We start from the raw sequence: 22628 nt of genomic DNA on the forward strand, positions 1-22628 counted from the left end.
GCAGTTGTCCTGAGCCCGAAATGCTTCGAAATCGAAGCATCAGTTGTTTCTGGGGAAAGGGATTTCATTCTGACGCGAAATGGCATGTTGCGGTTAATGTATCAGAGTCCTTGACGTCGAGGATGACCGACGCCCCCAGAGATACACAATATCATCGCTTCAAGAACAGAGGACCGGTGTTTCTGATGGCGCTGCATGCACAGGGTGTAACAAGCCGAACCTCAACTGAATATCTCTCCGTATTCCCCCTTCTCCCATGCCTTCAATTCGTGCGCAGACACAGAAGTCGGATCATACCCGATCTCGACGACCATAACCCTCTTGTGATGCTCTAAAGCCAAGAGAGTCAGTTTTCCAACAGCTTCGTTGGGGCAAATTTGTAACTTTCAACTTGAAACCAGACTTGCTTCAAGTTGGGCTGGCCGAATCATGGGGATACCCCTCATGCAAATAGAAGGGAAGTGTGTGACTTACTTGGAGATGGTGGCAAGCTGTGCGGCACGAAGCGTGTTGATTCCAAATTCCGTCTGAACGACTCATTGATGGCGTGAATACCAAGTTTCGGAACAGTAGAGAAAGCAAGTAGACCCACGAGCAGGCTGAGATCACCGGCAAGCATACAATGTGGTTGACCATCTATCTGTGCCTGGCAGGTAATAGGGAGAAGCTGCTCGAACCAATCCCGTGGTCCCACTGAATAAAGCTGATACTGTCCGTGAAATCCAATGAACTCAACATGTGACGTTCTGTCTTCGCTCGGTACGAAAGATGGCCGTCTCCACGGAAGTGACTCCGATTCAGCTGTACAATCGATAGAGGCAACTATAAAGTTGTGTCGTTCAGGATCCCATATCAGTGACGCCGATTTATACTTCTGGTGTCGTGCCAACTCCTGAGCAGTCGCTGGTCGTATCCGGTCGAATCCACTGTCGGTTTGAATTGTCCGGGGATCCCAGATCCAGTGCCCACTTGAGCTCTCCTCCACGAATTTATCGGCTTCACTCGGTTGCCAAAAAAATTCTGGACCAGGATAAAAGGGTGGACGTTCCGGATCGATCACAATACCGACGTGCCTGATCCTGAAAATGAAGGGCAGAGCAAATGGGCGTTCAACGCCGCCCGTCGTCTCTAGCGAACTTCTCCGAGAGTTCAGTTCTACTGCCACGTCTGAACCAGGCACGCTGGCATCATCAAGAGAGCGTGGAAGAGCAAACAGGGCGACCTCCACCAAGTGATTACCCACATGTTTCGCGAGCTGCTCTGGTGTCACCACCAAGTCTTGACCAAGTGGTAATGGGTTAGACTTGCTTAGTCCATCCGCCCATTCATCACAAAAAGGGCAGGTTGTTGGCGAGATTTGATCGGGTAGGTACCGGCTGGATTGCACGATGGCAGGGAGAAGTGCTCTAGGCAGTTTGTCCCCATGCCGAGACGATAAGTGTCCCTCGAAGTCGTCGCTGGAATAGGTCTGAAGACAGGGTCAATATTGGCATTTTGCGGAACCTTGGACTCACGGGTTCCACCGTGCAAAAGAAGGAATTACCTCAAATCTAGAATCTGCCAGACTTTGGTAGCAGAAATTGCACCTCCATTTGTACTTGTGGCTTTGTGTTTCATGTTGGACCCACGAATGGCGATCTTCAAAAAGCTTCAGTCCACAGTCTTTGTAAGTACAGACATAGGGCCTCAGATCGGTCAAGACATGTTTTCTGGTCAAGGAAAGATTAGTCCCAGACTCTGATGTTAAGAAAAGATAACGAAATGTACCTCCATGACTTTTCTTGGGAATGTCTTTGGATGATCCAGCAGTAGGGGCAGAGAAAATCTGGTTGGTGTTCCGAAGCTGCTTGGAGCGACATAATCCGACTGACGCTGGAAATATTGGTTTCGTTTATTGTCGTGGCATACGATGCCTGCGAGCGACTTTCATCAAGTGGCTGGAGCAGTCCAGTCGTATTCTCAATCAAGGTAGATGCCGTGGTGGGTGCGAGCTGACTTGGAGGCGTCTCCCGTGCAACCGGATTCTTGAACCCAGCACGATCGCGTGTGGGAACTCCAGTCTTCTCGGAGGGTCGAACGGTATCTTCCAATAGACCGTGTTCAAGCCCCGTTTCTGCGAGTTTCTGGTGATGTTCTCTCATATACCAAAAATACTGGCGGCGCCAGACGTTGGCCTCTCCCAGACGGCGTAAGAGCCATTCGTTTTCGTCCCTAGCCAGCTTGGGGAACTTATGGCTGATATGGGCAATGTCGTACTGACCACTGAACGCTTCTTTAGTTGCCGCCGCGGCTCGCGCATAGCGATCTCTGGTTGTAGAACTCCGAATGACCGTTGACAACCTGAATAAATGTGATATATTATCCGTAACAGCATCAAAAAGTTCCTGGATCTCCGACACCGTTGTCTCCCCCCGGGACTCCGCCTCAATCGCGTCTTCAGATGTCTTTTGTTGCAAAAATTCTTCATAATCCGACAGAGAGCTGACTCGATTGTCCCTACTGCCCGAGGCAATTGAATGAACTGCAATTTTGTCAATTTGGCGAAGTGCGAGGTGGTCATCACTAGCTCACCTCCTTTGAGCGCTTCGCTTATGCCAATCAACAAGGAAGTAATGGGATCTGCGAGACTTTTGCTACTTCTCAACCTATAGTCTAGCGAGGCGGTGGATTGTCGATACTGGAAGGCTCCGATATTTGAGGCCCATATCGTGAGTCTGTCTCTTGCATCGCAAGCCTTGTAATAGGTTACGCCGTCAATCGCCCGGCCATTTCGTCCTCTCAGGATATCGCACGTCGAAGAAAAGTGAACGAGACTGGTCTGGACTGCTGCAGCGATAGGGGAGTCGCTCGGCGCCATCGACAACGACTGCTTAGCAGACAGTGGCAGTGGAGGGGCATCACCGTAACAATACTGATAGGACTAAGATCCCACCCACTGTCATACAACTCGGAAAATTCAGTGCACAATCTTCCTCTTTCAATGGCGTCTGCGGAAAGGACCAGTGACCAACTTACCAACTTTCAGGAGTGCGTGCGTCCACCTAAAGTTGGAAAACAAGTCGACGCGAGCTTCCGTAAGGGTGCCAATGCAAGCCTTACCCGCAGAGCCTCATCAAACCCGCCCTGAAATAGTGGGGTTATAGACAACTTCGACCCCCAACCTCACCTCTCGGCACACAAGTTCTCGATGCCCTGGCAAGGGGCAGGATGAGCGGCATAGAGATTGTTGGTCTTGCTTTGGGCGCGTTTCCTCTTCTCATAAGTGCTCTTGAACACTTTCGAGACTCTGTTGAAACCCTGCACACTTGGTGGCGTTTTGAGAGAGAGTTCAGTAATTTCAAACTCGAAATCGAATACCAGCACCAGCGGCTGAAGCAGAATCTCGAGCTGAACCTGCCTTCCGTTAGTCGTCGATGATGATGAGCGCTTACAAACCTTGATCGCCTCTCCCGGAGGACCTCAGTGGAAGGATCAAGATCTGGAAGAAAAGCTGAAACACCGCCTTCAGGAAAATTACAGTCTCTACATGGAAACCGTCAAAGTAATGAACGAGGTAATGGAGAGGCTGAAAGCAAAGGTTTCGAAAGGACACTCAACTTCAGACTATGAGATACGTCGTTTTCTGTTCGGCCTTGACAAAACGCCTCGTGATGATCTGCTAAGAAAGGTGGATAAGTACAACACGAGGCTGCGAGACCTTCTGGAGACAAGCGACAGAATCAGGCAGATCAGAAAGCGAAGTGCGCTTTCAAAATCTCAGAGATCCCTGCTCAGCGTCTTTAAACATGCCAGCGCCATTTACGCTCTACTCCAAGGTGCATGGAAGGAGAACTGCTGTCGATCACACCATGCTGATCTCCTGCTTGAGAATCGCAAATGCCCCGAAGTTGCCTTCACGTTCTTGTTCCGTGCTAGCGACAACGTGGACCGACCAGATATCGCCTTTTGGCTTTGGCAAACAGCCTGTATCAAACTCTTCAAAGCTCACAACAGTGGCGCAAGCAACAATACGATCACAATTCTGGCGCCAGAGAGCATGATTCAACGAAGTCCGAGGTTGACTTCCCAGGTCGAGCAACCTTCTGCACAAAAGGGATCCTCTAGCATGAAAGGATCGCTCAAGCAGCTTTTCAAACCCAAGTCAAGGTAGGCAGCAGACCGTATTTCGCTAACTAGCACTAATGCTTTCAGTATAGCAGGAGAAAAGCAGCCAGCCCTACTACCACACCATCACCGACGCCTCCCACCAGCATTCCTACGATTACTCCAATTCCGGATGGGGCAGCTCAGATGACACCGTCAATGATCACCGATCTCTGCAAAGCCTTTGCCACGATCTCCTCCTCTGGCGGTCCTCCTGGTATGCTGGAGGATGATGACAACCAATACGTTCTGGCTCTTCCCGAAGCACCTCATCCGGAAACAGATGCTCGAAAGATCGTGAATCTGGGGGCCTTACTGAATAGAACCTCGACCATAGTCCTCACCCGGCGGGATCGCCTATCAATTGCCCTTTCCCTTGCGTCGTCACACTTGAAGCTACATTCAACGCCGTGGCTTGGAAGCCTCTGGAACAAAACCGACATCCAATTCCTCGTCGATCCGCAGGATGAGAACCGTGTTCTGACCGAAAGACCATACCTCTCGCGCGACTTTGTGATCAGCGCGCAAACTTCGATTCCCGGACCCGCAGGTGGTGACTTTGTCTTCTGCGCCCTCGGGATCATCCTTCTGGAATTGAATTTCTACATGCCAATCGAGGATTACGGTCCGAGGAAGGCCCTGGCATCTGCGTTACCGGCGACCGATAGAGCCACGGCACAGATCTGGGACCACTCGATCGCCACGGGGTGGTGTAACGATCTGATGGACGATGTTGGTCCGGACTACTGTTCCGCCGTCCGTTGGTGTCTCGAAAGGACCTTTTCTGAGAGAGATCAATGGCGGGAAAGCTATGTCGAGGAGGTGATCCAGCCTTTGGAAAACTGCTATGGTCATTTGGCTGGAGTACGATATTGACATCTCCCGCCGACCCATGTGCTCATGACTTTACGCTGCGAAAGACATATAAGTGACTACAAGAATGACCGGAATGATCGTGTCCGAAGGGCAAAGGCACGCTCTCTTGAAAATGAAGGCTGTAACACGATGGCGTATATTTTTTTCTTTCTTAGTCGTGGCTAGGGATGCCATCTTCTAGGCCGTGCTATGCAGTTTGTGAATTGGCTTGTGTCTTTACCCATGTAAAGTTATTGCCGGGAAATCCGCCTTTGGTTTAGGCGGCCCGGCCGTTTCTTTTAACGGGTATAAGAAGTGGTCTAGTTTAGATTGGATGATCCGAAGGCCACTTGGACCGTCATGAACGGCGCATTTGCCATTCCGACAGGCGTTTATGTCCGTGTTGCTGATCGCGCAGATGGGAGACGTCTGTGACTTTGAAGATTGGGGATTCAAGTCGCCTAGGCTTTCTCGATAGTCATCAGGGTCGGTTCGTCATGGTGCTTTGGTACGGAGGGTCCTGGCCTCGAAACAATGATCTATTCCGACCACATCAAGGCTGTTCTTGCGCCTTGTGACAGGCTTGGCAACGGCCCGTTTGATTAGTCGCAAAGTCAATTGAGGGAATGTCAAGAATCAAATATCGAGAGCTTCGACTTGGACTACAAAGTTCCATCAAGCCCTTCGAATCTAGAGCGCAGCAAATCACCCGTGAAAGTCGCCCGTCGCACGTAAATGGCCTCATCGCATCTCGCTCTCCGCGTCCTCACGGCGCCAGAGCTGTGGAGCGATGCCGTCCTCGTCCCAACCTGCACGCTGATCAACGAATCCTACAGGGAGCGGGAAGCCGAGGGTCTCCTGGACCGGTATCCCAGCGCGGAAGACTTTGCGCGCGACCTCGACGCAGACGGCCTGTGCGCGGTGATCCAGGACAGCCGGCACGAGAACCGCCCCGTCGCCGTGGCGGTGGCGAAGCGGTGGAAAGGGCGACGGAAGGACGACGACGACGACCGCGCCATTGCCCCTGACGTCGGGACGGGAGATTGGGAGATCGGCCCCGCCGCGTCGCGCAGCTTGCCTGAATATCGCAGCCGCGGGCTCATCGAGCGGTGCTTGCAGGTTCTATCGGCACGACTGGTCGCGCAGGTCACGGAGGGGCCGGTTCGGCTGTGGGTCAAGGTGGTGGAGGAATTCTACGCGGCGTACTGGGCGCGCAAGGGCTTTGTGCAGTGCGGAGCGAGCTACGTGATCCCCGTGGGAGAGTGGCATCGCGATCGAGCTTACACGTTGGTGGATATGGTGAAGGAGATATCGAGGAGCGCTGATGGTGCAGGTAACGCTGGCTCGCGCCTAGAGAAGACTGGAAGTGGCATCATAGAGCCCAGCGCTTCAGAACTGGCGAAATGAAGCACATAGAGGAAGACGGACGCCAATTTCTGCGCTCTGGACTCTGAAGGGACGCTGGCCCGCCACTTGTTCAATCTGTCTTGCCAACTTCGCGACGGAATTCGGCGGCTTTCTGCCAACAACGACAGATGTCAAGTCCACCATCATCTGTTCCAGTGTCTCTGACTGGTCGCGTGGTGACATGCCATCATGCCACATCGCCCCGGTGGACTGGAGTGAGGTTGAGCCCTGCCGACTTATGCTTTGCCAGGAAGAAACACCGTCTTGGAAACCTGGTTTGCGTTCCGGAGAGGAGCAAGTTGAACGTCCGGTCCACCAACGTGAGGAATGTAGAGGTAGGTCTCTACAGGATGTGGCCGCGCTACTGAGCGTGAGACCCTTGCACACTGCTCTGGCATTGTGGTGACACCATCCGAGTAGCCTATTCGCCGCTGTGGTATCGGCAGGTTGGAAGGTCGTCGAGAATCTGGAAAGGCATGCTTGTAATTGCGTCGGGGTCCTCGTCGGTGTTGCGTGGCCGTGCGGCGCCCTCGCAAATCATCATTGGGGTCGGACATGCACGATTTCCAAGCATATCATGCAGCCTCCTCATATTTCGTCCGGCAGCCGATCCTCGTCTATAAGAAGCTGCGGAATCGCACAATACCGAATCTGGAGTTCAAGAAGCAGATCCTCACTTAGAGCAGCAGGCGCCAGCTGGTCATCGTTCCGTTTTGTTCGTGCTGCAGCGTCGCTTGTAGCGACGCCTCGATGTTAATGACTCGGCGCTTGAAAAATCCAAAATTGTCGAGAGAGTTCATGCCCCTTTGAGGTCAATAAGTTGGCGTGAGCCTCGAGCATGAACTTTGAAGGCGTGGAAATCTTGAAGAATGTATGTCGTTGCTCACATCATTATAACCGACCACACAATCGCATCGTCTCGCCAGGCTTCTCTCTTCCGCAAAGACTTCCATAGTCTCGGCAAGGCGTTTTGTATGTGGAATGCAACGGCTTATGTTGGTCAAACTCCACTCAGGTCTTTTTGGAGGTAGACTCTAAGTCCCACCGCGTATGCCACAATGAGTTCGAATAGAATGTCGCTCCGAAGAATATTCTGAATGTACCACGTGGAATACTCAGACTGTTAGTGACTTCTCCAATCCCAGCCAGGTACCTTACCGAAGGCAGATCCTACGCATACTCTGAGAAACTAGTCAAAGAAATTTCCCTGCAACTTGCGTTGAACTGTAGTAATAGGTAGATACAGAGGATTCAGCATAGCTTCGGATTTTCCAGGCGGAGTTGCCTCGGTATGGAAGCTGCTAGGCGCCTCGATTACTATGGAAGTCCGAACATTGTGATCCACATCCAAATGTAATCACCTACTGAGCACAGATCAAAATACTGATGGAGCCTTCATACCTGGGACACCTCCCTCATTTGCCCACACTGCTACCAGAAGAGACAACGACGCTTTCACCTCCATCCCATGAATCGAAGCTTTACTGCCAAGGCCGTGCAAAGTGTTATCCGAGCGAATTTCGTACAATCTCCTGAGACTTTGGTTTAGTAAACACGTCGAGAGGAGTTGGAAGAACGCGCTAAACATGTCTGAAGACTAATCAGCGAGAAACCACATGGAGTCCTTAAGACGTCGAGCTGCTCCGTTGACGAGGGAGGTAGGTCTTTTTCCCTGCATCTTGTTTCTGCGCTCAGGATCTTGTCTGTGTGACGACCAGCAAAATGTCTTCGCACCATCATACGTCTTATGTCGCCGTGATCGGGGGCACTGGAGCCCAAGGCATCCCAGTTGTCCGAGGGTTGGTCAAGGACAAGAAGTACAAATGTCGGGTCATGACGCGAGATGTCAACTCCCACAGGGCTAAAGAACTGGTTGCAATGGGCAATGTGGAGCTGATGGAGGGCACTTTCGCCAGCGAGGAGGATCTTCGCAAACTGTTCCGAGGCTGCGACGGGGCCTTTGTCAACATCGACGGTTTCAACTGTGGCGAGAAGACCGAGATCTATTGGACGATCAGATCATACGAGCTGGCTCTCGAGGAGGGCATCAGGTTCTACGTCTATGGCAACCTCGACTACGTCTACAAAAAGAGCGGCTATGATCCACGATTTCGCACCGGTCACTATGATGGCAAGGGCAGAATGGCAGAATGGATGCTTGCTCAGAACCAGGCCAACAGCCGCCGCATGGGCGTCGCAATCTTCACCACAGGGCCCTACATCGAAATGAGCATCGCCAAAGCCACCATCTTCACGCCCAAGGTCGAGAACGGTATTTTGACCTGGCGCTGCCCCATTGGAGACGGGGCAGTAGTTCACGTCTCCCTGGATGACTGTGAGTACTATGCTCGCTGGCTGTTCGACCACCCAGAGAGGTCAAACGGCATGGACCTCGAAGTTGCAATCGATCACATTCACTATGCCGACTTAGCAAAGGCGTTTGAGAAGGTCACAGGCCACCCAGCCAGATACATTGACACAGACCTGGACACCTACTGGGCCACTGGAAACGTGGCGGGTGCTGCCAATTCTGGAGCAGGGTACAACTCCGACCCCAACGACCCTGCCTTCATGACCTTCAAACAGAACTTCACAGGGTTCTTCAACATGTGGAAGTATTCCGGGCGCAACGAGGGCGTCATTCGTCGAGACTATAAGCTACTCGACGAGATCCACCCCACGAGGATCAGGTCTGCAGAAGAGTTCTTTCGAAAGGAGGACGCTCGGGGGAGGAGACTGGGGCTAGGCAGCCTTTGGGATCGGGTCCAGGAGGAGAACTTGAAGCCGGTGCTTAAGCTTGGTGAAGACAGGCGAAGGGGAAGACTGTAGTGGACGGTAATCATATTCTATGGGTACGACGGTGAATAGGCGCTCCTCTATGCGGCATACAAGTATATACCCATTGCCCTGATAACATTAGTACCAGGGTCTGTGTCAGCTTATGGTGTGCAGATGCCAATAATACACACCTCGGGGCGCATCTGGGCCTGTGCATATGTTAGGTATGCACTCTGATCTGATCCTGCGAATGACGATCTTGGGACGGAGAATAGGGAATGCCCGCTGGCGGTAAGAAGGGGAGCTTGGTGCTGTAGGGCTTCAGCGGTGGGGAAGGGCGCCGCAACACCTGTGGCTAAGGGAGGCGCAGCTCAACAAGGATGACGCCTCCAGGGCCCCGAATGGTCAGCTTAAGCTTCACCAACGGGGCCTCGGTCGATCGCATCGGGCTGGTAGGCTTTGGTGACGCCCGTTTCCTGGAACTGCGCGTGGCGGGAAGCACAAGAGAAACCTTGAACAGAAACCAGGGCATTCGTCACATCATTCCAAAACAGAACCCGTGCAAGATTCAGCCCAAACTTCAATTTCCTTTCTTCTTCTCCAGAGCTGCCGACCCGAGTCTTCAGAGCTGCCGTATGTCGTCCCTCCTTCCCTCGCTTGCGTCTACTCTTGCCGGCCACCGATTCCCATTGAACCTGGCTGCACTTCAGGCTGTCCGACATGGCCTCCGCAGTCGAGCCAAATGCGCCTGTCAATAATGGCACCCCGCGTCCTGCGACACCGAAAACCTCGCGAGAAAATGAACTGCCCCTGCCTCCAATTCCTGCAGCGGAGGGTGGAGGAGAAGAGTTGGATCCAGCGTCCAGAGAAAGAGTGCAACACGTCCTCTCTTCAGATGTAAGCGCAAGCTCAGAGTTTCCGTTGTGGCCCTCTGTTGACCGACCTCTCAGATTGGCATGAGCACATTGCTGCAACGGTTGAAACAAAGCATCGGCTCCACCAAAGTACCGTCCCTCTTGCCCTCTACCCAAGCTGGCTTGCTGACCGAGGACAGGACTTTGCGGCCTTCCTGAAAGAAAGATCGGTCCTAGAAGAGAAACATGCGCAAGGCCTCAAGAGACTAAGTCGGAGCACACACGAGTCGATAGGAAGACCTGATAGCAGACAAGGGACCTTTGCTCAAAACTTCAAGGAGATGACTAGTACTCACGAGCGCATGGCGGAACATGCCCTGCAATATGTCACGACGCTATTCGCAATGTCGGAGGAACTCCACGACCTAGCTGCCAATTCTGAAAGGGCGCGGAAACACTGGAAACAGACAGGCTTGAACGCTGAAAAGCGGGTGCAAGACGCGGAAACCGCCATGGAGAAGGCCAAATACCGATACAACTCGCTGGCGGAACAGTACGATCGCGCCAGGACCGGGGAAAAGCAGCCCGGCAAGTTTGGCCTCAAAAGGTCCGCCGCCCAGCTGGAAGAAGAGCTACGACACAAACTCGAGGCTGCAGATGCTGATTATTCCGCCAAAGTCGATGCCGCGCAGAGTCAGCGAAATGAGTTGCTGAGCACTTTGAGACCGCAAACGGTGAATGCGCTCTCAGAGCTCATCAGGGAGACCGATGCCGGCCTGACTCTACATGTCCAGAAATTCGCCGATCTCAGTGAGAAGCTGCTCGTGGGGTTTGGACTGTGCATTGCGCCTATCAAAGGCCCGTCGCCGATTCCAGGTCAAGGCACCAAGAGTCTGCGCGAACTAGCCTCGGACATCAATAACGAAAAAGATTTGTCCGACTTTGTCCTTGGGTTTAGCAACAAGGCTCCCACGAGGCCAAACGAGATCAAGTACGAAAAACATCCCTCGCTCTCGCCAAAACAGCAGCAGCCTGGATTTACAGATCAATATTACAATGAAGATCCTTATACTCCGACTCACGGAAGGCAGGTTTCGGGAGTCACACCTTACCCAGGCGAGGAGTATTACGATGATGGATCGCAGTCTCAATATTATCCAGGGAATCAGGGGCCCGGACAGGGGCCTCAACAGCAGCAGCAGCAAGTGGGTGCTCCCCAAGGTGCTCAAGGCCCTGTTCAAAGGCCGCCCGCTCCTGCACAACCTCTCCAGAGTAATCCTGCCGCAGGAAATCAACCGCTAGGCGCTGGGCCCCAAATTGCTGCGGCCGCTGTAGGTCAAGCTCCTGGGGCGGGACCGGGTCACGTCAGGAACGTGTCCCTAGGGCAGCCGCCTCCTGGTCAGCAGCCCATGAGTCAACAGCAGGCCCCAGGAACTCAGCAAAACGGCCAACCAGGCCAAATGGGCCCTCAAGGTCAAGGTTCTCCTCCTCAGCAAGGGATGGGTCGGGGACAACCACCACAGGGTATGGGACGAGGACAACCGCCACAAGGCATGGGCCGTGGGCAAGCACCACCAGGTACAATGGGCCGGGGACAACCGCCTCAAGGGGCATCTGGTCCAGGTCAGCCACCACAGGGTGCAATGGGAAGAGGCCAAGCACCTCCAAACGGTTCTGGTCGAGGTCAGCCACCACAAGGCCCCATGGGACGCGGGCAACCCCCTCCAAATGGAATGGGACGAGGAGCACCACCAGGGGCAGTCGGCCGTGGTCAGCCACCGCAAGGAGGCATGGGCCGAGGACTGCCGCCGCAAAATAGTGGCATGGCTCCTGCTGGCCCACAACAAAACGGGCCTCCTCAGGGAGCCGGGCGTGGAACGGCCGGCCCAGGGCCAAACGGACCTCAGAATGGCGCTCCTCGCCCAGGTCCTACTGGTGGCGTCAGTACACTCCCTTCAAGAACCCAGGCAGGTCCGCGACCAGGGCCACCTATTCGGCCCGTTTTTGGAGTGTCCTTGGACGAGCTATTCCAACGAGAAGGATCTGCTGTACCGATCATTGTCATACAGTGTACTAGAGCCGTCGAGTTATTCGGTTTGGACGTCGAAGGTATCTACAGAACTTCTGGATCAACGCATCACATTATGGAGTTACGACAACAATTCGATCATGGTAAGATCACTGATCTTGAGTATTGAAGCACCAGCTGACCGATGTTTAGATGCCGATGCAGTCGACTTCCGCAACCCGGCGGCTTTCCACGATGATATCGCTTCGGTGACCACACTCCTCAAGCATTTCCTTCGCGATCTGCCAGACCCGTTGCTCACGGCAGCACAATACCGAGAGTTTATTCAAGCGGCCAAAATAGACGACGATATTGTGCGCAGAGACTCGGTGCATGCTCTCGTCAACGCTCTACCTGATCCTAACTATGCGACTCTGAGAGTACTGGCAATTCATCTATTCAAAGTTGCACAGCACAGCGCCAGGAACAAGATGACCCACAGCAATCTAGCAATCGTGTTCGCTCCCACGTTGATGGGCCAGCAAGGCGGCGTGAATGGGAATGTGGCCGGAGGGGCTGACATAGCCGACGCGGGATGGCAGGCGAAGGTCGTCGAGACCATTCTCAACAACACCTTCCAGATCTTTGACGACGACGAGGCCGCATAGTTGAAGAGGTCGCACATTTGTATCGACTCGTGGGATCACCGAATGTGCCTCACGGAAATCGATGGGATCGAGTCCACACGGAGGGTCTACAGTGTGGTCATGTACAATAAGTGCAATGTACTAGTGATTGAGCCAGGGGAAATGACCAGGGATGGATTTCATTACAATGGATTTCACGGCGGGAATGTGAAGGCACGATTTATGAAAATGTCGCTGGGTGAATACAGATAATCCATAATGTCGTTTCCACGATCTCGTGTATCATTCCAATCTCAAGCTACTGACTTCAGCAACCGGAGTTCCGGCGTAAATGAGATGCAAAGTGTCGCGTCTTTGAAGATTTCCCCTCTTTCGGCCTCACCTCCTACTTTGCCACACTCCAACTTCTCCACGACCACTCTGTTTTCTGTCTAGTCTCTTCGGATATTCTGCCTTTGACGACGTCTATGTCCCAATCCTGTGGACTCGGAGAACTGCCGTGCCTCCTGAATGATGTATCATGACTAGCCCTGCGAGATTCGGGACGAAAGATGAAGAGCCCTTTGTTGCGACAGACGCCCTCCAAAGCGCCATGAGTGTTCATGGCTTAACGCCCCCAAGTCGACCGGCTTACCCTCCGTCATTGGCCGACTGGGAAGACTACAAGCCTATCATCCACAAGCTATACGCCCAAGAAGGGCGAAGCCTCTCCGAGGTGCAGAGGACTCTCTGCCAGAAATACCACTTCAGAGCGTCGTAGGGAGTCAACACTACAGTCGTCGTCGTCTCCTGCTGATCTCGTCTAGGTGTCGCTCATACAAGAACAAGCTCAGGTCGTGGGGGATTCGCAAATACTACCGGGCGGGAACTCCCCAGTCGAATCCGCCGGGCATCTTGTTTGATCCTAACACGGCTCTGATCTCTACCTTCAATAGCGAGTTCTCCGCGGGAAGGATCAAGACCGAAGACGATGGCCAGTTCATCACGGGCTCACCGTCGCGGATAAGCAGTTTTCCTCGGGATGGGTTCGCGCTGCCTGCCGCATTTGATCACAAAAGTCCAGCACTGCGACAGGGCACACAGCAAGAGCTGGTCAAGCGACTCCGTGATGTCCCGAGTTCAGTGCCCAGCTTCTTTATCAAGCACGCGATCGATGATCCCGCCGAGTCAATCGTTTTGGCCACTGATGCCTTTGTTAGGTCTTTCGCAGACAGCCCGCCTCCGCCCACCCCCACCGACGCGCCAATCAAGCAGATCAAACCCTTCCGCCGGCGGAAAAATTACATCTGGCACCAGTTTCAGCACGGTCTGAACCTCTTGGAGCAAGGCGACGTCCGCACCGCATTTGCAGACTTCCAAAGGGGCTGTGCCATGGCTGAGGAGTATCTGCTTCGCCCCTCCAAATATGCCCTGGTAAGTCTGTTGCTGGTCATGGGGAACCGCCGCTGGGAGCGCCATCAGCAGGTCTGGGAGTCGGTCTTGCGGTTCATGTCCTCCATGTCCGCGAAAGCGCTGGGGAGCCAGCACCCTCTGGCCCATATCATGAGAAGGATCATGGACTGGGACCTGATGCGCGGCGTCGCGCAGACTTCCCTGACCGTCATGTTAGACCTGAACCAACGGAAACTGGGACCCGCGCACCCGGACGTCCTCCTTCTGCAGCAGAGCCAGTCGGTCGAGCTGATGCGCCAGGGCGACTTCGAGCGGAGCGAGTCTCTGGTCCAGGACTCCTGCCGCGTGAGCCGCCAGGTCTACGGGCCGTCCAGCCCGGCGACGCGCAACTGCCTGCGCCGGCTGGGCAACCTGTACCTCGAGCAGCAGCGGTGGGACGACGCGGAGAGCGTGTTCGAGAACATCCTCGCGCTGGACTCCGCGGCGAACGCCTACCGCGGCCCCGGGGACGAAAGCAGCGTCTTCACCTGCCAGAACCTGTCACTGGTCAACTGCCGCCGGGGCGACCTGGCCAAGAGCCACTACTGGGCCCAGCAGGAGCTGGATCTGGCCCTCAAGATCTACGGGCCCGAGGACGAGTACTATGCCGACTGCGTGAGGCGGCGCGCCGCCCGGCTCAATGGGGAGCCTCCGCAGAAGTGGTTCTCGTGGCTGGAGGTCAGCTGAAAGGAGCTGGTGGACGTCACCAAGCCTTTTGAACCCCGGTGCTCTCTTTGGGACGGGACAGGTCCTTCAAGAGGAGACGATTACATGGACTTTGGATTCCATTGGATCTGAAGGACTGCTGGAAGCATCGGAAACGGAACAAGAAGTCCCACCTACGCGCGACGAACAGCCTACCATCCGCAAACAACTTGATAGGCTACGGTAGAGCAATCTCGTCCGTCAATTATGGCTCTTGAGATTGGCAGGTCAATTTGAAACCGCCCGGGACATCCCTCTGAAAGATACCCTGCGGATCATACACTCGACTTGCGCGCCCCAGTCTGGCGAAGTTCTCCGGCCCATAACTCTGCATTAGAGTCTGACCTGGATCCGCATAATTCAGGTGTCGAAACCGGTGAAGCATCCCCTGCCCCGCGGCGAGAGCGTCAAGATTCTTACCAACACAGACTGCGCGGCGCGTTCCACCAGGCTGTTGGCCGGGCTGTCCGGCCACAGCGCGGAGACGAGGAGAATATATGTGTTCCCATCGGCGATCGACGTCCCGAGCGAGTTCCCACCCCTGGCTGAAGTGTCAGACGAGATGATGGTCGGGAGTGGCTCGAAGGCGATACTCCACACCACCCCGCCGGGAACGGTGAAGTTGTAGAGGCTGGCGTTGAGGAGGTCGAAAGTCTGCTACATCAGCGGGGCGGAGGCGGTGTACGCGCCCGTCCAGAAGAGCCAGTTCTTAGAATTGGAGGCGTGAGCAGTGGGCTCGGCAGGCTTTCCCGAGGGATAGCAGAGGGGGGATTCGGGTATCTCACATCGGCGGCGTTTGGCTCTCGTTCGCAAACGTCGACAGATTCGTCACCATCGTCGTGTTGGACAGGCTGGGAATGGCTTTGTGGCCTTCAGTGAGCGGAATGCCGGCGGGTCAGGGTCCGGGCGTGTATAGACGGCCGAGTTGCTCAGCGTCCACGCCTTGCTCGTAGCGTTGAACAAGAGGCCTGTCACGAGGGAGACGAAGGGGTCAAACGGCGAGGCGGTGGTCAAGTTGGTGAAGGCCTCGAAGACCCGTTCCCATTCGGCGATGGCGTGGCTGAGCGTCGTGACCGACACGTCTCCCTGCGCGATCGTGGCGAGGTCGACCTGCGTGACGACCCCGAAGTTGTTGCCGCCGACCTTCAGGGCGCGGAACGGCTGCGGCCGCGACGGCGAGCCAGGAGGACCCCGCGCTCACGGACACCACGTCCTTGCTTTTATTGTCTTCGGCTGGATCTTAGTCTTCCTATTTCTGTAACTTAAAATGCTACCGTTAAACCTAGCCTCGAAGCTGCGGCAGATCGATTTCATCGGCACCCCTTTCTTTATATCAGCGCTGGTCAGGAGAGCGACGTTTGGGAGAAGGAAGGCCCAGAACAGGGCTGGCCACGACCTGGAACGCCTTGCATGCCCCAACAACGCCTTGGTTCAAGAAGAGGCAGTGCGGCCTGAAGTCCGACCTCTGGCCTTGACAGAAGCGGGACATCAGGCTACAACAACAATTCCTTTCCCCCCAGCCTTGTCCCAATCTTCCATCATTTGAGACACAAATCATCGAGGTTCAACAACAATAATTGCTACTTTCATGATCACTTTGAATTCCCGAATTCCCTCAGACCCATCAATCAAGGCAGTTGAATACATCTAGCTAAGACCGCATACCACAAGCAATGGGCGTGCCTGCCTGGCTTGATGACTCTCGGAATCCCGGGGTGTGGATTGTCGCCATCTATCCTCTCCTGATATTCCTGCTTGCCCTTGTCTGCCACTTCCAGATGCAGGATTTTGTCGAAAGCTTTCCGCTGGCGCCAGATGATGCTGCAGCTACAAAAGAAAGCCAGACTTCAGACATAGGAGATACATCATCCATGGAGTACGACTTGATTCCGCCGGGTGGTGCGAGTATTGTCACAGAGCAGACAGACCCTGCGGGTGGAATCAATCCAACCGCCGAAGTTCCCGAAGCTCGAGTTCCACCCTGTAGGGACGAATCTTCGGGACACACGAGTGTCGGCAAAACCGAAGGAGTCTCGCGCCCTAAGCAGTCGAAATACACCAAAGGAGTTCTCATTTACGGCCTCCAAATTCTTCTAGCACACCGCCTCGGGGCTCTCGCCACGAGACGAGTGCAGGAGACCCACAGCATTGCAGACAAAGTCCTCGGGTTGCTGGCAATGACTGTCGTTACTTTGTTGGTCCTCACATCCCTTGGACATCTGGAAACGCCCAGATCAGTGACACTCCGGGGGTATCGCACACATGGAAGATACGAACCGCTCACAAGTCTATCAGACCCTTGGACCCTGTTCGTTCTCTTCACCTTTTGTACTTTGATGGCACCATGGCTGAGGCTTCTTTTTGGCCTGATGGGGTGATAAAAGCTGAGGAGGAGAGAAAAAGGTCTGTCTCCAGAGAATGAGCATCTACAAAATCAGCAGACTCGATGTCAAGTGAGAACTCCCTGTGATAGAGTCAGGAGGCACCTCAAAGTGATTCGACGTTCTCAATGTCATTGTCATATTGTACGTCGTGAAAGATTTTGGATAGGAAGGTGACAGAATTTGGTACCGAAGCGACGTGGGCAGAGAATTATTGCAACAGACTCATCGAGGTATATTTCTCTAAAAGGCAAGGGCAACGCCAGGAGTAGTTCACTGCTGGGTAAATAGCAAAGTTTGCGTTATCCAACGATCAGCTACGGCTCTTCTTCGCCGGGAGCAACCATCATTGGCCTGTCAAAAGGCATTTCTCACAGACAAGAGCAGTCAAGATCGACGTTCATATCTCAGAATTCGACGCTTCTGGACACTCGATCTATGGCGGACAGTCCATTTTTCTGATGAAAGCCATTCTGGACTGGGACCACGCCGCAAACTCAAGGTTATACGTAAGCGAGGCGAGCGCTGTCATGATGAGTGCATTCGGAAGACCTTCAAAGCAAAGAATGTCAAGCATAAAAATGAGAAACGCTGGCATGTTTAGGTGGTAATTAGCTAAAACTGCAAGTCCAATTTGGTCCAGGCCTTTTTGGACGATAGACTTGTCGAGTATAAAGCATTATCTTACTGCTGGGGAGATCTTACAACAACCGCAACAATAGATGTGCATGGCAAGGCCGTCAAAGTAGGTCACAATCTTGAGTGCGCTCTCCGTCGCCTTCGTACGAACCTGTTCTACCACACGAATCTTCTTTGTTCTGGTTGCGGTGAACCACGTTATCCGGCAACACTAGAGAGGCAAATCGCATCCCCTGGTCTCTTATGGATTGATAGTCTTTGTATCAATCTTCAAGTCCGAAAGAGCGGAGCAAACAGGTAGCTATGATGAAAAATATTTATGCTAGAGCCGAAGAAGTCGTGGTATGACTGGGAGAGGAAGGAAGTGATACATTGCGAGCCTTTCGGCTGCTCCACGGACTCGATGATCTTTGGGATATGGTCGCTGAAGGTGCCCAACGCTTACTATCGTACCTAGTGGGGAATGAGCAATTCAGAGGCCATTGGCTTGCTTTGGGGCAACTTCTTGGACGCTCTTCGTGGCAGCGTATCTGGGTCGTTCAGGAAATCGTCATGGCTCGCAAGGCATTCGTCCTTTGCGGGCGTTGGGCCGCCGAATGGGGTCAAATTGAGAGAGCTATCGCAGCCTTCAAGGGATGCTTCATCTACATTGACGAACTTCAACAGTCCGACATATTTCATCAGTCCGAGGAGCTGCAACCTTTTACCCCAAAATGCTGCAAACCTGCTGTTAATCCAGCAACTGAGATTCGTCGTCAAAAATCCGTGCCTGAGAAGAAGTCCCTATGACTTTCAGGCCTTGTTGGGATTGGCAAAAGGCAAAGATACGACGGAACCGCGGGACACAATCTTTGCACTACTGGGAATTTGGAAAGAGTTACGACACCCAGATTTGCTCGAGGTTGACCATGCGATCACAACTTGCAAGCTTTACATGCGGGTTTGCCAAGTTCTGTACGACTACACTGGCACTGTTAACTTCTTGAACCTTGTCGAGGAGAGATCGCATCGCAAAGGACGACCAGGATTTGGGGCTACCTGACTGGTGTCCCGATTGGAGGACGCCTTCTGCTCGAAGTGACAATTTTGCCCTCCTGGATGGCGCAACCGTGTCACATGGCTATCTAGAGTCAAACACCATACGATTGGCCTTCACCCGGGATTCCACATCCAAATGCGAATTCGACTTCGAGTCCAAGAGATTGATGGTTAGAGGATTTAAAGTTGACGTGGTTGAGGCCATCGAAATTGCGACGGATTGACCTTGATGCCGAGTTTCGAGCTAGCCTAGGACCGACCAAAAGATATGGCAAAAGAATCTGCTGGCACCTACCCAGCCCGGAGGAAGAACTTGTGTGTAACGTATTTTGGTCCAGCAGATTGAGTTCGGTCCGTCTCTCCGCGAAAGAAAACGAGCTTTTCGCTCGGACCACCTGACGTAAAATCTCGAGAAGCTGCCCTGTGGAATACTTCCTGCTTCAAGACTCAGCAGAAGAGAAGGTACAAGTTGCTAAAATGCGTCCGCCCCGAGCGCGAGGAAGAATCACGCCACAAGCGGCAGCGATATCAAAGCCAGAATACTTCTTCTGAGCAGGAATCTTGAAGAGACCGAGACGATCAAGCGACTCCACTGCTGTGTTGACATAATCAGTGTTAAGCGAGTGCCGCCGCGGCTGCGTCCAAGCCCGAAAAGGATGGATTTCAAACTTAGTCTCGCAGTGCACACTGCACACCCAACTGGTCTATTTGGTCCAGCAAGTTTCCCCCCCCCCTCGAAATGGTGTTTTGCCCAACAGGATTGGCTGCTCTGCAGCTTATGCTGACTCAGGGTGCAAGAAGCGAAACATGGCTTCGCGCCCGTCGCCGCCTTCGACCAATGGCAATAACTGGTGGGGACGAACGACGGAGACAACACACCTACCAAGAAGACCTCAGCTCACATATCTAGCCATGCCGTCTAGTAAAAGAGGGGATCTCTCGTTACCCTACTTTTAAAGCGTCCAGAATGCTCCTGCATACATACGAACATCCCGACTCAGAAGAAGGCAGGAGCAATCCTGATGAATTCGGCAGCGTCGCCTGTTCCATTAACTTTCATCGTTCAGACCAAAGATCGGCCTTTCAATGGCTACCATCTTGGCAGAGTCAACTCTCATGTTGCCAATTACTCGCATCAAAGACGAAAAATAAACCCGAAAGACCGAAGGCAAACAAATCGCGCTGGAAAACGCTACTCTGATCGTCTTGATGAACACTCCCCCGACAAGACCCTTCACTTCCGACCCAGCCCTTTCTCTTCCCTGGGGCAGAGTGCCGAAGATCCTTTCGATTCGCTTCCTATTGCCGTCGTTCCAACAATCAACTATGTCATTTCGTTCAATCGTCTGGCTCTCACTCCGTCGCCGGTCAATTCTCAATTCGAAATGCGAAGAGCTTGGAAATGGACTAGTCAGTATGATTGCGATACCAGAAATGCTTTGCAGGATGAGATTCTGGCCTACGCCCACCTAAACCGCCTCATAGCCGTGGTGGCGTTCGTCATTGGCGGAGAGCAATTCCAGCAATTGGCATTGACCTACAAGAATTTGGCCATGTCCAAGCTGCAAAATTTGATCGTGGCGCACAAGCTCAAGACTACGGAACAGACATGCGACCTCATCGCTTCACTATACACAGCTGAGGTTGCGGCGCATAATTTCGAGGCTGCCACGGTTCATGGGAGAATGCTGCGCCACATGTTGCAACCCGGTCGATCGATCGACATAAGCGAGCGACTTGCCCGTTCCATCTTGTGGCAAGACGTCCACCGGGCTAGTATGACGCTGGAGCCTACCTTCTTGGACCTCCAGCAGTACGCACAGAACTATCTTCCTCGCAGCCCCAGCACGCCTGTGTCCTGGGGAGATCTAATGCCGTCCCGATGCAATCCTATTCCCTGTGTCATTGACGGAGCGATGAGGTGTGCGGTCCTGCGAGGGATCTTCAAAGAAACAAGGCTCTACTACTCGGTGTCGAGTATTCTCGTCGAACAAAACCTGCCGGCTGAGGACCTCTTGTCAATGCTTTCGAGCCGCCACGGCATTATGCAGGGCCATCTCGTGAATAATTATGTACGGTGCGCTGCCAACATCCGAACCTCCGGGCTTGAACGAGATCCCTTCTCGGACCTCCACTGCAAGGCATGGGCTACCCTGGCAACGTTGCTTTGGATTCGCTTTGCGGGACACTACGAGATGCAGATCCCTCCTCGACCACATCCATCCCGGGGCGCAAGGATTCCTGCTGGTGACTTACCGGAGGCCATTCCGGCATTTCCTCCTAGCCAACTCGCAATGTATTCCGCCGCGCCGGGCATGATTATGGCTCTCCGTCGTCACTTGGAAGACAGCAAGGCAAGCACTCCCGCGACCATCGGGACTCCTCTGGTACGCGCCCGCCTTTGGGCCACCTTTGTCGGGGCCGCTGCGGAACAGGCTGAAGAGGGGTTCGATGGCTCCGAATCCGGCGGGAAGGGGAATTGGCACAATCTCGAATTGGTTGAACTGGCTTTCCTCATGGGGCTGAGCACCTGGCGCGACGTGAGGCCCATCCTGGAGGGGTTCCTCTATTTGCCAAATGTCGGCCTGGCTGCCGCGGAGTGGTTTGAATGGTATGTTGAACATCCCACCTTGTATCAGGACCGAAACGGGCCTTTGTAGAAATCAAGAGGTAAAGTTCCCACTAGGGTTGGATGTGCGCAACGTTGGCGCCTATAACATTGACGCCTAAACAGGAGTCTCACTGGCACGTGAGGGAGTATAACAGGAGCGGGCCAGAGAGCGGTGAGGGCGTAGGAGGGAGCAGGAGGGAGCCGACGAGGGAGTGAGTCAACTAAATAGTGGTTAGCGGGAGTGTAAAGCGGCGGGTTATGAGTGAGCAAAAAAGTCGCGGGCGACAAGAGTTTAAGAAGTATATATATAAAACGTAGGTGCATAGCGAGTCGGCCAGCATAGCGAGTCGGCCAGCATAGTGTTACGAACCGACCATATGGGAGGCTAAGGGAGAAAATAAGAAGGAAGATTAACCGAGAGGAACATGCCAGACATCAGCGTCTTAGTGTGAGGGTTTGGAAAGAGTTCTGCAACTAGCTAGCCAACCTAGTAATAAGGAGGATAAATCTGAGGAGAGAGAAGGAAGGAATAGCTATCCTTCCTTTCTCCTTATATCCTCCAACGCGCCGCAAGGAGGTAACTATTATCCTCACCTCCTTACTCCTTTCCTTACGTACTTATTCTAGCTCCTTACCTTCCCTTACGTACTTATTCTAACTCCTTACCTTCCCTTACGTACAGTGTCTTAGCTATTAGGACTTAGTATCCCTTACACCGTATGTATCTTAACTAATCAGGAGGTAGTATTTCGCCTATACATTATATAGGCAAATCTTAACTAATTAGGAGGTAGTATTTCCTAGCGTTAGTCTTAGCGCTGGTTCGCTAGAACCGAGCCTTCTCCTAGGTTTAACCTATTACATCACCCCCCCTCCTTCTATACTTACCTAGAAAGCCTCGTACGTATCTAGCGCGGCAGAGTCTTGTAGCGCGTCGGCCGGTTCCTACGTTAGTTCGGCGTATCTAGTCCATTTCACTAGGTATTACTTCTAGGATCCTCTTCCTCTTCGTATAACCCTATCTTCTAGGATCGCCTCTACCTTATATTCTTTATCGTCTCTAACTATCACCGGCGTAGGCTGATTATCGTCCGTTCTCTACGAGTTAAGAGAGTCTATTAAGGCTATATA

At 53.3% G+C, this 22628-nt stretch overlaps 5 protein-coding genes across 8 annotated transcripts; all 5 read left to right on the top strand.

The window, feature by feature from the left end:
• Positions 1–5733: 5733 nt before the first annotated feature.
• Positions 5734–7076, top strand: PV07_01784 (uncharacterized protein; the record flags this gene model as incomplete). The annotated part of the gene is made up of 1 exon (XM_016388349.1): positions 5734–7076. One exon carries the CDS (start codon positions 5734–5736, stop codon positions 6403–6405), a length of 672 nt encoding a protein of 223 aa, XP_016255277.1. The 3' UTR covers positions 6406–7076.
• An 885-nt stretch (positions 7077–7961) lies between these two features.
• PV07_01785 (uncharacterized protein) lies at positions 7962–9234 on the top strand (the record flags this gene model as incomplete). Its single annotated transcript, XM_016388350.1, has 1 exon — positions 7962–9234. The coding sequence occupies exon 1, from the start codon at positions 8128–8130 to the stop codon at positions 9232–9234; it is 1107 nt and encodes a 368-aa protein (XP_016255278.1). The 5' UTR covers positions 7962–8127.
• A 483-nt stretch (positions 9235–9717) lies between these two features.
• On the top strand, positions 9718–13006 carry PV07_01786. Of its 4 annotated transcripts, XM_016388351.1 has the most exons (4): positions 9718–10080; positions 10134–10187; positions 10238–12209; positions 12259–13006. In XM_016388351.1, exons 1-4 carry the CDS (start codon positions 9904–9906, stop codon positions 12711–12713), a joined length of 2658 nt encoding a protein of 885 aa, XP_016255279.1. In that variant the 5' UTR covers positions 9718–9903; the 3' UTR covers positions 12714–13006. The 4 variants fall into 4 exon arrangements, with proteins under 4 accessions (XP_016255279.1, XP_016255280.1, XP_016255282.1 ...); XM_016388352.1 differs by having other exon boundaries at positions 9718–10187; XM_016388354.1 differs by having other exon boundaries at positions 10134–12209.
• Positions 13007–13179: 173 nt separating this feature from the next.
• Positions 13180–15953, top strand: PV07_01787 (uncharacterized protein). The gene is made up of 2 exons (XM_016388355.1): positions 13180–13448; positions 13499–15953. Exons 1-2 carry the CDS (start codon positions 13213–13215, stop codon positions 14808–14810), a joined length of 1548 nt encoding a protein of 515 aa, XP_016255283.1. The 5' UTR covers positions 13180–13212; the 3' UTR covers positions 14811–15953.
• Positions 15954–16501: 548 nt separating this feature from the next.
• PV07_01788 (uncharacterized protein) lies at positions 16502–18890 on the top strand (the record flags this gene model as incomplete). Its single annotated transcript, XM_016388356.1, has 2 exons — positions 16502–17065; positions 18306–18890. The coding sequence occupies 2 exons, from the start codon at positions 16502–16504 to the stop codon at positions 18888–18890; spliced, it is 1149 nt and encodes a 382-aa protein (XP_016255284.1).
• Between the last annotated feature and the right edge of the window lie 3738 nt (positions 18891–22628).

Source organism: Cladophialophora immunda, assembly GCF_000835495.1.
Source record: "Cladophialophora immunda strain CBS 83496 unplaced genomic scaffold supercont1.1, whole genome shotgun sequence".
In the NCBI taxonomy this organism is placed as follows: domain Eukaryota; kingdom Fungi; phylum Ascomycota; class Eurotiomycetes; order Chaetothyriales; family Herpotrichiellaceae; genus Cladophialophora; species Cladophialophora immunda.